The 12,304-nt window shown below is 54.2% G+C and overlaps 1 protein-coding gene across 1 annotated transcript; it reads left to right on the forward strand.

The window, feature by feature from the left end:
- Positions 1-740: 740 nt before the first annotated feature.
- KRT71 (keratin 71) lies at positions 741-9,023 on the forward strand. Its single transcript, XM_069586378.1, has 9 exons — positions 741-1,250; positions 3,654-3,868; positions 4,326-4,386; positions 4,894-4,989; positions 5,334-5,498; positions 5,698-5,823; positions 6,504-6,724; positions 7,359-7,393; positions 8,200-9,023. Exons 1-9 carry the CDS (start codon positions 804-806, stop codon positions 8,409-8,411), a joined length of 1,578 nt encoding a protein of 525 aa, XP_069442479.1. The 5' UTR covers positions 741-803; the 3' UTR covers positions 8,412-9,023.
- Positions 9,024-12,304: the final 3,281 nt, after the last annotated feature.

Consider the following 12,304-nt stretch of genomic DNA (forward strand, 5'->3'; position numbering starts at 1 on the left):
AGCCATCTCAGAAGCCCGAGACATCCTCTGCACAGCCTCTAACCTGTCTTATTTTGAGAGTTTGAGAGGGGTGAAGTGTGGCAATCCCATTTCTTGGAGAACTTACAGAAGCTCAAGGACCCACTGTGTCCAGGGTTGACTCTGGCCTGGGCTATTCATGTCACTTGCCAGGGAGAGGGTCACTCCATCCTTGATACTCCACAGAGACAGCTACTGTCCTCTGTGGATTAGGAGATGAGGACATGGGGTGGGGTGTGTCTGGGCCTGGGTGAGGGGTGAACAGCTCAATGAATGGCCCCTTTCCATGAAAGAAGAGGACACAGCTATGGTTAGAGCTCCCAGATATTCTACCCAGCAACCTTCCCTGTCCAGTGCAGTCCATCTGCTCCCCCTGGTCCCCAGGAGGAAGCCCACAGCCAAGAGAAGATTCATCAGGATAGAGATGATGAAGAGCCAATGACACCCCCCTGGAGAGGCTGGGGCCTGGGGCAAATTACCCTATAACAGCAGGTTAATTAGATAAGACCCAAATTACATGAGCAAGGCTTGCAAGCCCAGCAATTTGATGGTTTCATGTTGTTTCAGAGGTGGGGAGGCTTGATCTCTAGCTCAGCACAGAGAAAATGACTTCTTGCTCGCAGGCAAGCCAAACCCATGAATTAAGCTCTTGACTGGCCAGCCACGAGCCCCAGTGCCAAGCACATATAAAGGAGGGCACCTGCCAGTCCTCACTGCAACCTGCAGAACCGTGTGGGAATTTGCCTTCGTTCCTCCAGCATCCAAGCTCCATCTCCACCAGAAGCATGAGCCGCCAATTCACCTGCAAGGCCGGAGCCACTGCCAAGGGAGGCTTCAGCGGCTGCTCAGCTGTGCTCTCTGGAGGCAGCACGTCTTCCTACCGGGCAGGAGGCAAAGGGCTCAGTGGGGGCTTCGGAAGTCGGAGCCTTTACAGCCTGGGTGGCGTCCGGAGCATCTCCTTCAACGTGGCCAGCGGCAGTGGGAAGAGTGGAGGTTATGGATTTGGCCGAGGCCGGGCCAGTGGTTTCGCCGGCAGCATGTTTGGCAGCGTGGCCCTGGGGCCCATATGCCCAACTGTGTGCCCACCTGGAGGCATCCACCAGGTCACTGTCAACGAGAGCCTCCTGGCCCCCCTCAACGTGGAGCTGGACCCCGAGATCCAGAAAGTGCGTGCCCAGGAGCGGGAGCAGATCAAGGCTCTGAACAACAAGTTCGCCTCCTTCATCGACAAGGTGGGTCTGCTAGGACCTGGGGACCTGTAAACAGCCCTTGTCTTTTCTTCTCAGAACATGTGCTTTTGTTGCAGCAAGAGGGATTGAGATTAGAAATGGGAAGGCACGTAATCCAGGGTGACTGAATTAAGGTTTCCCGTATAGTCTTCCCTGAGAAAAGACAGGCAGATCAGTCTCTACTGGCAGAGGCTTGTCAGGGTTACTGAAAGGAGCTCCAAAGAGAAGACAGACCCTTGCTTCTTACTCTTGAGAGCCGGCTTGGTGCTACTGCTAAGCCTGGGGCCAAGCAGGCTATAAGCAGGAAGGGGCCAGGAAAGCTGTCCCCCTCCTATCATTGCAAGCTGAGCCCATCCTCTAGTCCTTTGACAGAAGGACTGGGAGCACCAGCGAATGGTCCTTCATGGCTGGCTTGGCCATGGGCTTTAGTTTTGGTGGGTGAGTACTCTTGAGAGGCAGAAGAGCACGGTGGGGACGAGGTCTCCACAGTGCTCTGAAGTCAGACCTGGTTTCCACCTCGGCCCCATCACTGACCAGCTGTGTGACTTTGTGTGGCTAAGCCAGTCACGTAGCCAGCTGTGTGGACGGGTGGAGAGTCATCCACCCTGTTTATGCCTCTGTTTCCTCATCTCCACCATGGAGATAATAACCTACCTCTTGGGGCCACTATCAGATTTGTGAAAGAAACTGCATGTGAAGATCTTGGCATGATGCCTGATGCATGCTAAGTACTCCCCAGACGGCGGTGACTGTTATTATCATTTTTATCTCCGAAAGCTGAAGGAGGGGTGTTGGGAAGGAGAAAAATCAAAGGTCTGGAAGAAGCCTCAAGGGATCATCCAGTCCAGATAGGTCCTGCCTTTTTGCAGATAAGAAATGATTGCTCCCATTTTGCAAGTCAGCAAAGGCAAGGGGCAATGCCATGCCCAAGGTCATCTCCGGGCAAGGGAAGGTGCAGTTGGAGGCTCAGCCTCCTGACTCCAGACCGAGTACTGGGCACTGGACATGACAGTCCTGGCTGGCTACATGACAGTCAGGCACCAAGGGTGGGCCAGCCCAGGACAAAGCCTATGTTGTAACAGTCAACGACCATCAAAACCTTGCATCCCCACAGCTCTGGACTCCAGTTTGGAGCAGTTCCTGTTGCCTCTGCTCACTCCAGGGGCTGCACTGTCTCTGTGGCTTCTTACCCCCTAACCCTTTTCACATCTAGAAGAGCAAAGTATTCTGAGGTTTGGGGTCTGGGGATGTGGGAGTGGACTGACCTTGGGCTGAGTTGGTCAAACCTCATTAAGGAGTGAAAGTCTGGAGACACAGAAAGAAAGACAAGCATGAAGACAGTCACCTCTGTGAAAAAGGTGGTCTGTCTGGGGTGCCTCTGGGCTCAAACACTTGGAGGTTTCCTAAATAATTTTGGTCCCTAGAGGAGTACAATCCCATAAGCCCAGGAAGCCAGGGGTGATGGGTACGTCCTATCAGCCATCCAGATGTGCATTGTGCTGTCCTGGGAGTAGGGTTTTCTCTGCGGTGAATACTCAGTCTTATGGATAGGCTTGAAAGAGTCAGGATTGCTTAAACCAAACCAAATGCTGGAGGATCTGCTGGAAGCAAGCTGTTTGGTGACCAATCCCACCTCAACACTGAAGCCCAGACAGTTTTCTGATGTCCTGTGTTTCTGACTTTAAGGAACACAACCTTGTTTAAAGTAGCTGTGCTCACATACGACTGAGAGAAGTCACATTCAAAACAGAAAAACTAAAAATCAACCCAAACAAGAGCAGTGGCTGCAGATCCACCAGCTCCGGTCAGTTTCCTGGCCCAGTGAGGCTACGATGGCATGAGAGTTCTGTCTGTGCATCTTGCTCCGTGAGCCAAGTATGCTCTAGGGAAGATGGTTCTGAGGGGCAGGACTAGGGGAGTAGGAAGAGGCCTTGAGAAAGATGGAGCTGGACTCTGATGAAGGAATTTAGAACACCCAGGAGTTCTTGGTCCATTGAGCCTCTTGATCATGAAATACTGGAAAATGAAGAGCAGTCTCCTGTCTTTTGAGTGGTCAGCCTTTCCAAAGATGGATTCAGCCTGACTCTGTTGCAGTAAATTCAGGCTCACCCCTGCCCTGGACTGGTTTGGCCATAGTGGGTTCAGAGTGATCAGATGCATGGGTTATTGGAACATATATCTGGGTTCAGTTCTGGGCTCTGATATTTATTAAACCACTGGACCTTGGGAGAGATCAACTTCTCAGTTTCCTTTCCACAAAATGAGGTTAAAGATGCATGCACCTCAAATAGCTGTTGTGAGGGGTAGAGGAGAAAATGCAGGGGGGACCGCTTTGCCCAGTGCCCTAGAAGGGACGGGTGTGATGGTTTCTATGGAGGCTCAACATTTCTGGGCATTGGGTTTCAGGTGAGGTTCCTGGAGCAGCAGAACCAGGTGCTGGAGACCAAGTGGGAGCTGCTGCAGCAGCTGGACCTGAACAACTGTAAGAACAACCTAGAGCCCATCCTCGAGGGCTACATCAGCAACCTGCGGAAGCAGCTGGAGACGCTGTCCGGGGACCGGGTGAGGCTGGACTCGGAGTTGAGGAGTGTACGGGACGTGGTGGAGGACTACAAGAAGAGGTGAGTGGGGAGGGGACTCCCTGTAGCTACATGACTCTCCCTGTCCCTTTTGAGCAGGAGTGGGCAGCTACCCCAGCTTGAAGTTTTTGGAGGCAGGGGGCAGTGTTCCTTGTCATATCAAGCAGAATTACCCCAAGATAGCTCTGGGATTGCTCCCTGATCCTCCAGCCTGACACTTGGGACAGATGGGTGGTTTCCCTCAGGATGTTCATGCCACATGCTCTTCCTCATTTTTGAAGCTGAATCTCCAATAATCTCATTCTTCCAAAATTGGTGATCACATCCCCTCCTCCAGGAAGCCTTCTCACCTGGCTGGCCCCATAGGCCCTGGACTCTGCAGGCCCTCCAGCATCTGTGCCCTCTGTCAAGCACACTACCCCCAGCTCAGGATCTTCCCTGGGCAAGTGAGGGTTCTCAGTGAGACATATTAACCATAAAAGCCCTGGCATTCCCACAGGTATGAGGAAGAAATCAACAGGCGGACAGCGGCAGAGAATGAGTTTGTGCTGCTCAAGAAGGTGAGGGGGTAGGCCGGTCTGGGGTCTGGGGGTGGCCTGGGATCTGGTGGAGCTGAGCTCTGCTTTCAAAGAAAGTGAGCTTATTCCAAAACAGTGAGGGGAAGGCAGGGGAAAACCACAATGCAAGACTATCCAGAGAAGGGAAAAAAGACAGGATGGGGGCATTCTTGAGTGCTTAGTGGGGGCAGAATTCTCCCACAGTGGAGAACAGCAGAGGACAGCACACAGAAGTCCCTTGCAGCTGCAGGCCTGGCTCGGATGCCACTGGATTACTGACAGCAGTCTGGCTGGGGCTCCTTTTCTTAGCGGGGCACCCCATCCCTACTGCTGAGAGAGCCCATTCGCAGGATGGGGCAGGGCTGGGCCCTCTGCTCCTTCCTCCCCTTTCTCATGAGCCTCCCAAAGAGGAGAGGCGGCTAGTTCCCTGTGCAAGGGAGCAGCCTGCGGTGTGTGTTGCCTTCTTGGCTGCAGTGGCGGTGACCTGGGGATGGCTGGGCTATCTTTCAGGATGTGGATGCTGCTTATGCCAATAAGGTGGAATTACAGGCCAAGGTGGACTCCATGGACCAGGAGATCAAGTTCTTCAAGTGTCTCTATGAAGCTGTAAGTCTATCTCTCCATTCCACCCCTCTGAGGGCTCCATTAGGGTAAGACTCTATTCTGAGACACCCAGGAGGGACACCCAGACCCCTGCTCTCATCTATTCATCTCCATTTCAGCCCTGAGAGGCTCCTCACCTCCACTCTCTGGGTGGGAGGGAAATGGTCCTGGCCTTACCTCCCTGGCAGCGGGACTCTGTCTGGGGCCTGGAGGGGGCTCACTATGCACCGTGAGCTGCAGTCTTGGTTTGGAGCCTCTAAATGGCATCACTGGGATTTGTTCACTTATGAGGGAGGTTGTTGACCTCCATCAGTCACATCTTGAGACCATCACTGTTTCCCCTGCAGGAGATCGCTCAGATCCAGTCCCACATCAGCGACATGTCTGTCATCCTGTCCATGGATAACAACCGCGACCTGAACCTGGACAGCATTATTGACGAGGTCCGTGCCCAGTATGAGGACATTGCCCTGAAGAGCAAGGCTGAGGCTGAGGCCCTGTACCAGACCAAGGTGAGCTGGGCTGAGGCCAGGCCGGGGAGGGTGACCCCCTTTGACAGGAGGGCTGGGCCAGATCATTTTCAGAGCGGAGACAATATCCAGTTAAGTGTCCAGCATGTCCTGTCCCCATGACATCACCAACCCCAGTCACCATGCACTCCCACAACACACTCATCATCCCTAACCATGGCTCTGTTCTTTGGGTCCCTAGTTCCAGGAGTTGCAGCTCGCAGCCGGCCGGCATGGGGACGACCTCAAAAACACCAAGAATGAGATCTCGGAGCTCACCCGGCTCATCCAGAGAATCCGCTCAGAGATTGAGAATGTGAAGAAGCAGGTGAGACGGCTGGTTGCCTTTGCCTGGGGCAGACGGGCACAATTGGTGGGGGATGGGGGGCGGAGGTGATGAATGGGCTGAGGGTGTCAGCCTCCCAAATCTCTGCCCAGGAAGGGAAAAGGGCCAAACAGGTCACCACATCAAACCCTTAGAGCAGGCATCCCTGGGGTGTCTCAATTGCGGCTCAAGTGCCAGGGGTGTGGTAAGCTCTTGGGAAATAATAGTTGATCCTAGAGCATCTCCTTCCCCATGCCCTTGTCTCTGACCCCACATACCTGGGCAGCCATTGACATTGTACCTTCACTACAGTGATCCAGTGGTCTTTTCTCCCAGACTTTAAAGTCAAGAGCAGAAGGCTGAGCTCTACTCTCACTCACTTTGTATTCTCAGCATAGGCTGGCCAAATAAATGACTTTGCAAGGAACCGAGTGGTGCTGAATCTATCAGGGCTGCAGAATGCACTATTTTTCATTCACCAATGTCTAAACACAAGGCAGTGAAGCCAAAGCTAAGGAAGGACTTGCCAATGCCAGAAAGGGCTCCAACTAGAAGACGAACAGGGAGGTCTGACAGGTGGAGGTGGGCGTGTCTGCTTCAGAATCTCAGAGAATGAGTGGGACTTGGATGTGGATGATTCCAGGGAGCCCTTCTGGTTTCCAACTCTCCAATTCCCCATTTAGGCTTCCAACCTGGAGACTGCCATCGCTGACGCTGAACAGAGGGGTGACAATGCTCTGAAGGATGCCAGGGCCAAGCTGGACGAGCTGGAGGCCGCCCTGCACCAGTCCAAGGAGGAGCTGGCCAGGATGATGCGTGAGTACCAGGAACTCATGAGCCTGAAGCTGGCCCTGGACATGGAGATCGCCACCTACCGCAAGCTGCTGGAGAGTGAGGAGTGCAGGTAATGGGGCACGCTATGGCAGGAAGGCCCCGGGGGTTGGGGAAGGACCCAAGGAGAAAGCCCAACACATCCTAATCTAGAAAAGATGAGTTCTTGGGGAGTGAAGAGGTGGTGATGCTAGGGAAAATAACAGAATTGATAATACCTACCCAGACACGAGTGCTTACTTCGTACCAGGCAGTGTGCTACGTGGATTGGCTCATTCAATTCTCACAACTTCCCTGTGTGTACCTGGGCACACTCCATTCCCGCCAAACAGAAAAAGAAAAACCCATTACTTGTTCCATCTTCCGTAACTGCCCAGGTCCGAGAGAGAGATGGGCGGCCACTCCAGCATCCCCAGTGCTCTTGGGAGAAGGAAAGGATCAGCGCCTGGGTCTGACCTTTGGGAGGTGTCATGCTGTCTCTCAGATGTTAACCTCATTAGGTTTAACTGGGATGGTTGCCTGGTTATCCCAAAGATTCAAGGGTGTCCCCCATAGCTTTTCAGGCTCTGTGCCAGAGGAGCCCTGGAATTTCCATAGGTGTCTACTGAGTTCAGAAACCCACGTTAGTCTGGTGGGGGCACTAGCTTTGAGGCTAATACATTGCAGGTTGAATGACTGCTTGCTCTTATTTCTCCCCTTGTTAACAGGATGTCAGGAGAATTTCCCTCCCCTGTCAGCATCTGTAAGTACCTGTATGCTTGGACCTAAAACTGTACACTCTGTGGACTTGAAAGGGCCTTAGTTATACCCCACGTGTGGAGATGAGAAATCTAAGGACCAGAGAGGGAAAACCTTTGGCTGAAATCACACAGCCAGATAGCAGGGCATGGCCAAGCAATCGGGCCTCCTGACTCTCAGCCCAGGGCTCCTTCTCACTTACCACTGTCTCCTTGCTCCCAGGGGATGGCAGCTAGGAAGGCTCTCACCATGGGAATGGGGAAACAAAGGACATGGTGCAAGACAATAAGTATGGGTGAGAGGCCCGGAGAGCCAGGTTGCGAGGTTATGATCAGACCCGGGCTGGGGGACTGATGGACCTAGGAGGTCATGTTGATAGTTGTTAGATCTCTAGATTTCTCACCAGGGTTAAGAGTTAAATTGTAGCTTCCCAAAGATGCCCCTGGAGGACAGCTGGCAGGAAGCAGGAGGAAGAGGCTGGAGACTGAGAAGTTTAGAGAAAAGGCTAACAGAAGAGGCAGGAGGTGTCCAGAATGACACAAGAGTCCGTGGGTACCTGGACCAAAGAGGTGGCCCTCTGAGAGTTAAGAATCAGCCGAATTGAGTATAAGCTGGGCAAACCAAGGGTAGGGCGTGGGGGGAGCAGTCTCTGCCATATTGTCCCCAGTGGGGAGGGAGTTGACTGTGACTGGCTCCCCCAGCCAACCTGTTGTTCCAAGAAGAGCTGCACCCGTCCTGGGGAAAGGCGGCCTCCTCTGGCCCAGCCCCTAGCTGTGCCTGCGGGCTGCTGACCCTGCTCTCCCCCTGCAGCCATCATCAGCAGCACCAGCGGCAGCGGCGGCTATGGCTTCCGGCCCAGCTCGGTCAGCGGAGGCTACGTGGCGAACAGCGGCAGCTGCATCTCTGGAGTGTGCAGTGTCCGCGGCGGGGAAAGCCGGAGCCGAAGCACCACCACCGACTACAAGGATGCCCTGGGGAAGGGCTCCAGCCTGAGTGTCCCCTCCAAGAAAGCCAGTCGGTAGAGTCCGCTGCCCTCCCGCCTTCCCTGCGTCCGGGCTCTGGCTCGGGCACATGCGCTCTCCCCAGCCCATTGTCAGCCCCGCCCCCACCCCTCCCAGCCTGTTCTTGCACCTCCGGTGCTGGCCTTGGCCGCTCACTTCTCCCAGACTGTGTCTTCCTGAACCTGGACAGGTGTGGACAACTGAGCTTGGTGAAATTCCTCCTTGCACATGCTGGAGTTTGCCTCCTTGGCGGTGGTCCCTAAACCATGCCATGGGCTCCCAGCCTTTCGTCTTCTGCACAACCTTTGACTCGGTGGCTGATTACTCTGTCTGGCTCCGTGGGTCTCAGACCCAGGCCCTCTTCTCACACTGGGGCCTTTGTCCCAGCTCCTGCTTGTGGTAGGAGCTGGCTCTGTGTTCAGGAAAAGGAGGGCTGAAGGACAGACGGCCAAGCGAAACCATCCCCACCCCACCCTGTCTGGCTCACGACTCATTCTGAGTGGACCGAGTACAACTCAGGGACTCTTTCTTCATTCTATCCTGCACCCACAAGCAGGGAAGAGGAGGCCCCTTCATTTCTCCTTTCTCCTTAATGACCCTCCCACTGCATCCTCAATAAACAGCACGATCTGATGGCTTGGTCTCTGAGTGGTCAAGGTGCGCGCACAGACCTCAGTTCAGATGCTCATGTGAGCACACAGGCACATGGACACACACATTACACCATGGCATATCACCCGGGCAGGTTAATCTTCTCTGTAGAGCAGAAAAGAAGATGCTTTCTGAGCCCACATGGCAGAGGGGCTGGGAGCACATGTTGGGCTGCAGGAACATGAAGTGTGGAGAAGAGTTGGGAAGTGAGAGGGAGAGGGCGTGGGGGAAAGAAAGCGAAAGCATAGCCAGGGTGTGTGTGTGGCCTGGTTTGTGGCTTTCAACAAAAGGGTTGCCTGTATCCACTGGCAGAAATGGTCCTGCTCTTGTCAGGGACTCCGGTCTCTTTCTGAGAACTGCTTGTTTCCTAGATGGTGGGAGCTTGGCAGGCAGTTATCTGCATTTGTTCAACCTGTGCCTCACTGCAGGGCGGTGGATCTCCCAAGAAGGGTGGAGCTGGTGGGGACCCAACCCCCTGGCCCCGCTGTGAGAAAATCTAAGATAGGGAACAAGTTTTCAGAGCCTGAGCCCAGGGGGGAGGGAGTGAGTTGGGCTGGGGCAGACTGTGAGGTTTAGTGACTGTGCAGTTGGCACTTCTGGACACCTGTCTGTCCTGCTCCCGCTGTGGGGAGGCCATTCCTGCCCTGTGGTGGGAAGGGCTGTAAGGAGGCAGATGGATGGATTCCACAGCAACAATAGAGAGCTGGCAAACCTCAGTCAGGAAGTCCCTGGAGTTCACAAGGGCTTCCAAAGATGGAGGAGGAGGGATTGGATAATAGGATGGATGGGCTAGGTTGGCAGATAGAACTTGAGAGTAGTGGCTAGGGCTTACAGCAAGGCCACAAGGCCAGGCAAGAACCCCCCACCACCCAGGAAGTGACCATTGGCCAGGGCTTCCAGGCTGCCCTCAACCAGGAAGTCAATGCCACCTTTCAGCAGGTGTGGGTAGAGGAGGGGCAAACAGATCAAGACTCAGAAGCAAGTTTTGCTTCCCTGGTTGACAAGGTGAGGCTGGTGTGCTTCCAGAACTGGGTAGAGACATTGCCATTTCCTCAGTAAAGGAGTCACACACACCTGCTGTCTCTGCCACTCTCCTCCCTTTGCAGAAGTAAGGACTGAGGTGAGACAGCAGAAAGAACTTTCCGGTTGAGAGGTTTAGAAGAAGTGCTAGATTCTCAAATATGGGGATAGAGACTGTCTCTCTAGATGCTGCTGTTTTATCAACCAGGTTGTGGGGAGGGAGTGAAGACCACTCCCTTGTCTCTTTCTGCCCCAGGGCTCATGGGGGTCTTCTGGGTGGGCAGGGTGATTCTGAGTCCGTTTTCTAGAACAGCAGATCACAATGCTGGAGAGTGAGTGAAGCTTCTTGCAGGAGGCAATCGGGAGCCACGCACTGAGGCCCTTGGTCGGGACTTAAGTTATCAGCTTGGCAGATCTGAGAGTGGGATGGCTGGGCTGAATGTGCACTGCAGACTTGGTCTGGGGAACATGAGAGGGCCCTGGGGAGGGCCTAATGACGACGACTAGCAAGTAGGGTGGCCACTATGTTACAGGAGTCTACAAGGTCATTGGATTGTGGTTACTAAGAGCAATGGTTCTTGACATTGGCTAAAAAATAACCTGGGAATTTCAAAACAAATACTGTTGCCTGAGCCTCTATTACAAGTCACTTAAGTCAGGCTACTGGGGTGGGGTCCAAGTTTCACCAGTATCTTTTGAAGTTAATGAAGGGATTCTAGGGAGCGGCTTCAGCTGAGAACTGCTGGTCTAGGATGTGGTCTTAGGGATCCAGAAAGGAAGAATGCCATGATCGATTAGTAATGCCTGCTGTGGCGGCCAGTGAAGGGAGTCGAGGCATAGGATGCCCTCTCTCATTGGTGCTCACCTGTGGCTTCATGGTTTGCCGAGTACTTGTACACTCATCATCTGAACAGCATTGAAAGTGAGGGAATGCCACTCTTGTCATTTTACATGTAAAAAAACAGGATCAGATCCTCTATCAACACCATCTTAGGTTGGAGAAGACCTCAGAGGTACCCTGTCTCTTGCCTGAAGGACTGAGTGGAGAGTGGGGGCAGGGCTCTAGCTTAACGCACACGTCTGGACTGGAGTAGGTGCTTGACAGTGCTGCCACCTGCCTGCTCCCCCGTCCTGGCAGGTTCCAGGGGGAGATCAACCACAGGGCCAGTGTGGAAGAGGGCTCAGGGTTGCCCTGACACATTGCAGGCCCCGATATCCTAATGTGAGGGCCCTCTGTGCTGCATAGCAGGAGCTGCTTTATCTTTTTCACCAGTGAAGGAACTGAGACCCAGGGAGGGTCAAGGGCCTCATCTAAGGTCACCTAGGTCATCAGGGGCGGAGCCAGGCTCAGACCCGAAAGTCCTATGATCTATCTGGTCAACACACCCATGGCAGGATGTCATCGGTCTGCAACAGGGGTGAGGGCACTGTGCCTGAAGGTGGGCAGTTTAGGGACCCGAGAAGCCTGGGAAGTATAGGGGATTCTGGATGGTCAGAGAGGGGTGAGCACTTTACAGCCTTCAGTGGCATCAGTGGACAGAGCAGTGCAGGCGGGCCTGTGGCGAATCAGGGCGGCTGGGGGAGGAGGCAGCAGAAGGGGCAGCAAGGCAGAGGCTGCTTTGCGGAGCAGATGGTGCATCATGTGGAGCCTTTTGCTTCTGCTCCTGGAAGCCCAGGCGGGGCAGAGGGAAGAAACGGGGTCCCTGGAGACAGAGGAAAAGAGGGGTGGGCTCACTGTAACAGGCATGAGATCCAGGGTCCTTCCTACCCTCGGGGTGTGGAGGGAACTTCAGTGGAGCTGAAGGCCCGGATGGAGGTGCTGTGTAGGGGTCCCATTAGGGCTGGCTCTGGGGGTCAGAGGTGTGACAGAGTCGGTTCTGGTCTCTCCAGGATGACACCGAGCTGAGGGTGCCCTTGGAGTTGCCATGGCCTGAGTTTCCTCTGCTGCTGAGCTGTTTCCATCTTCCCCACCCCCAGGATCACGTTTCATGCCCACTTCCCACGCACACACACCAAAACTGAACCTCAGGAAGGGAAAGTGATGGAGCCTGGGCCAGGTCGTTGACTCCAAACATTCCTCCTGGAGGGTTCCTGCCTGCCAGAACGGTTCATTCTGGACCCCCAGATCCAGCTGGTGTGAGGACAAAGGCCTGGTCATGTGCACGCAGAGTACAAGGTGTGTTTCTAAGTCAGGGAGTTCCTCAGGCTACAGTGTCATAAAAGCTGGCCTGCAGGCCTGGGGC

The sequence above is a fragment of the Ovis canadensis genome, chromosome 3 (assembly GCF_042477335.2).
Source record: "Ovis canadensis isolate MfBH-ARS-UI-01 breed Bighorn chromosome 3, ARS-UI_OviCan_v2, whole genome shotgun sequence".
NCBI classification, from domain to species: Eukaryota; Metazoa; Chordata; class Mammalia; order Artiodactyla; family Bovidae; genus Ovis; species Ovis canadensis.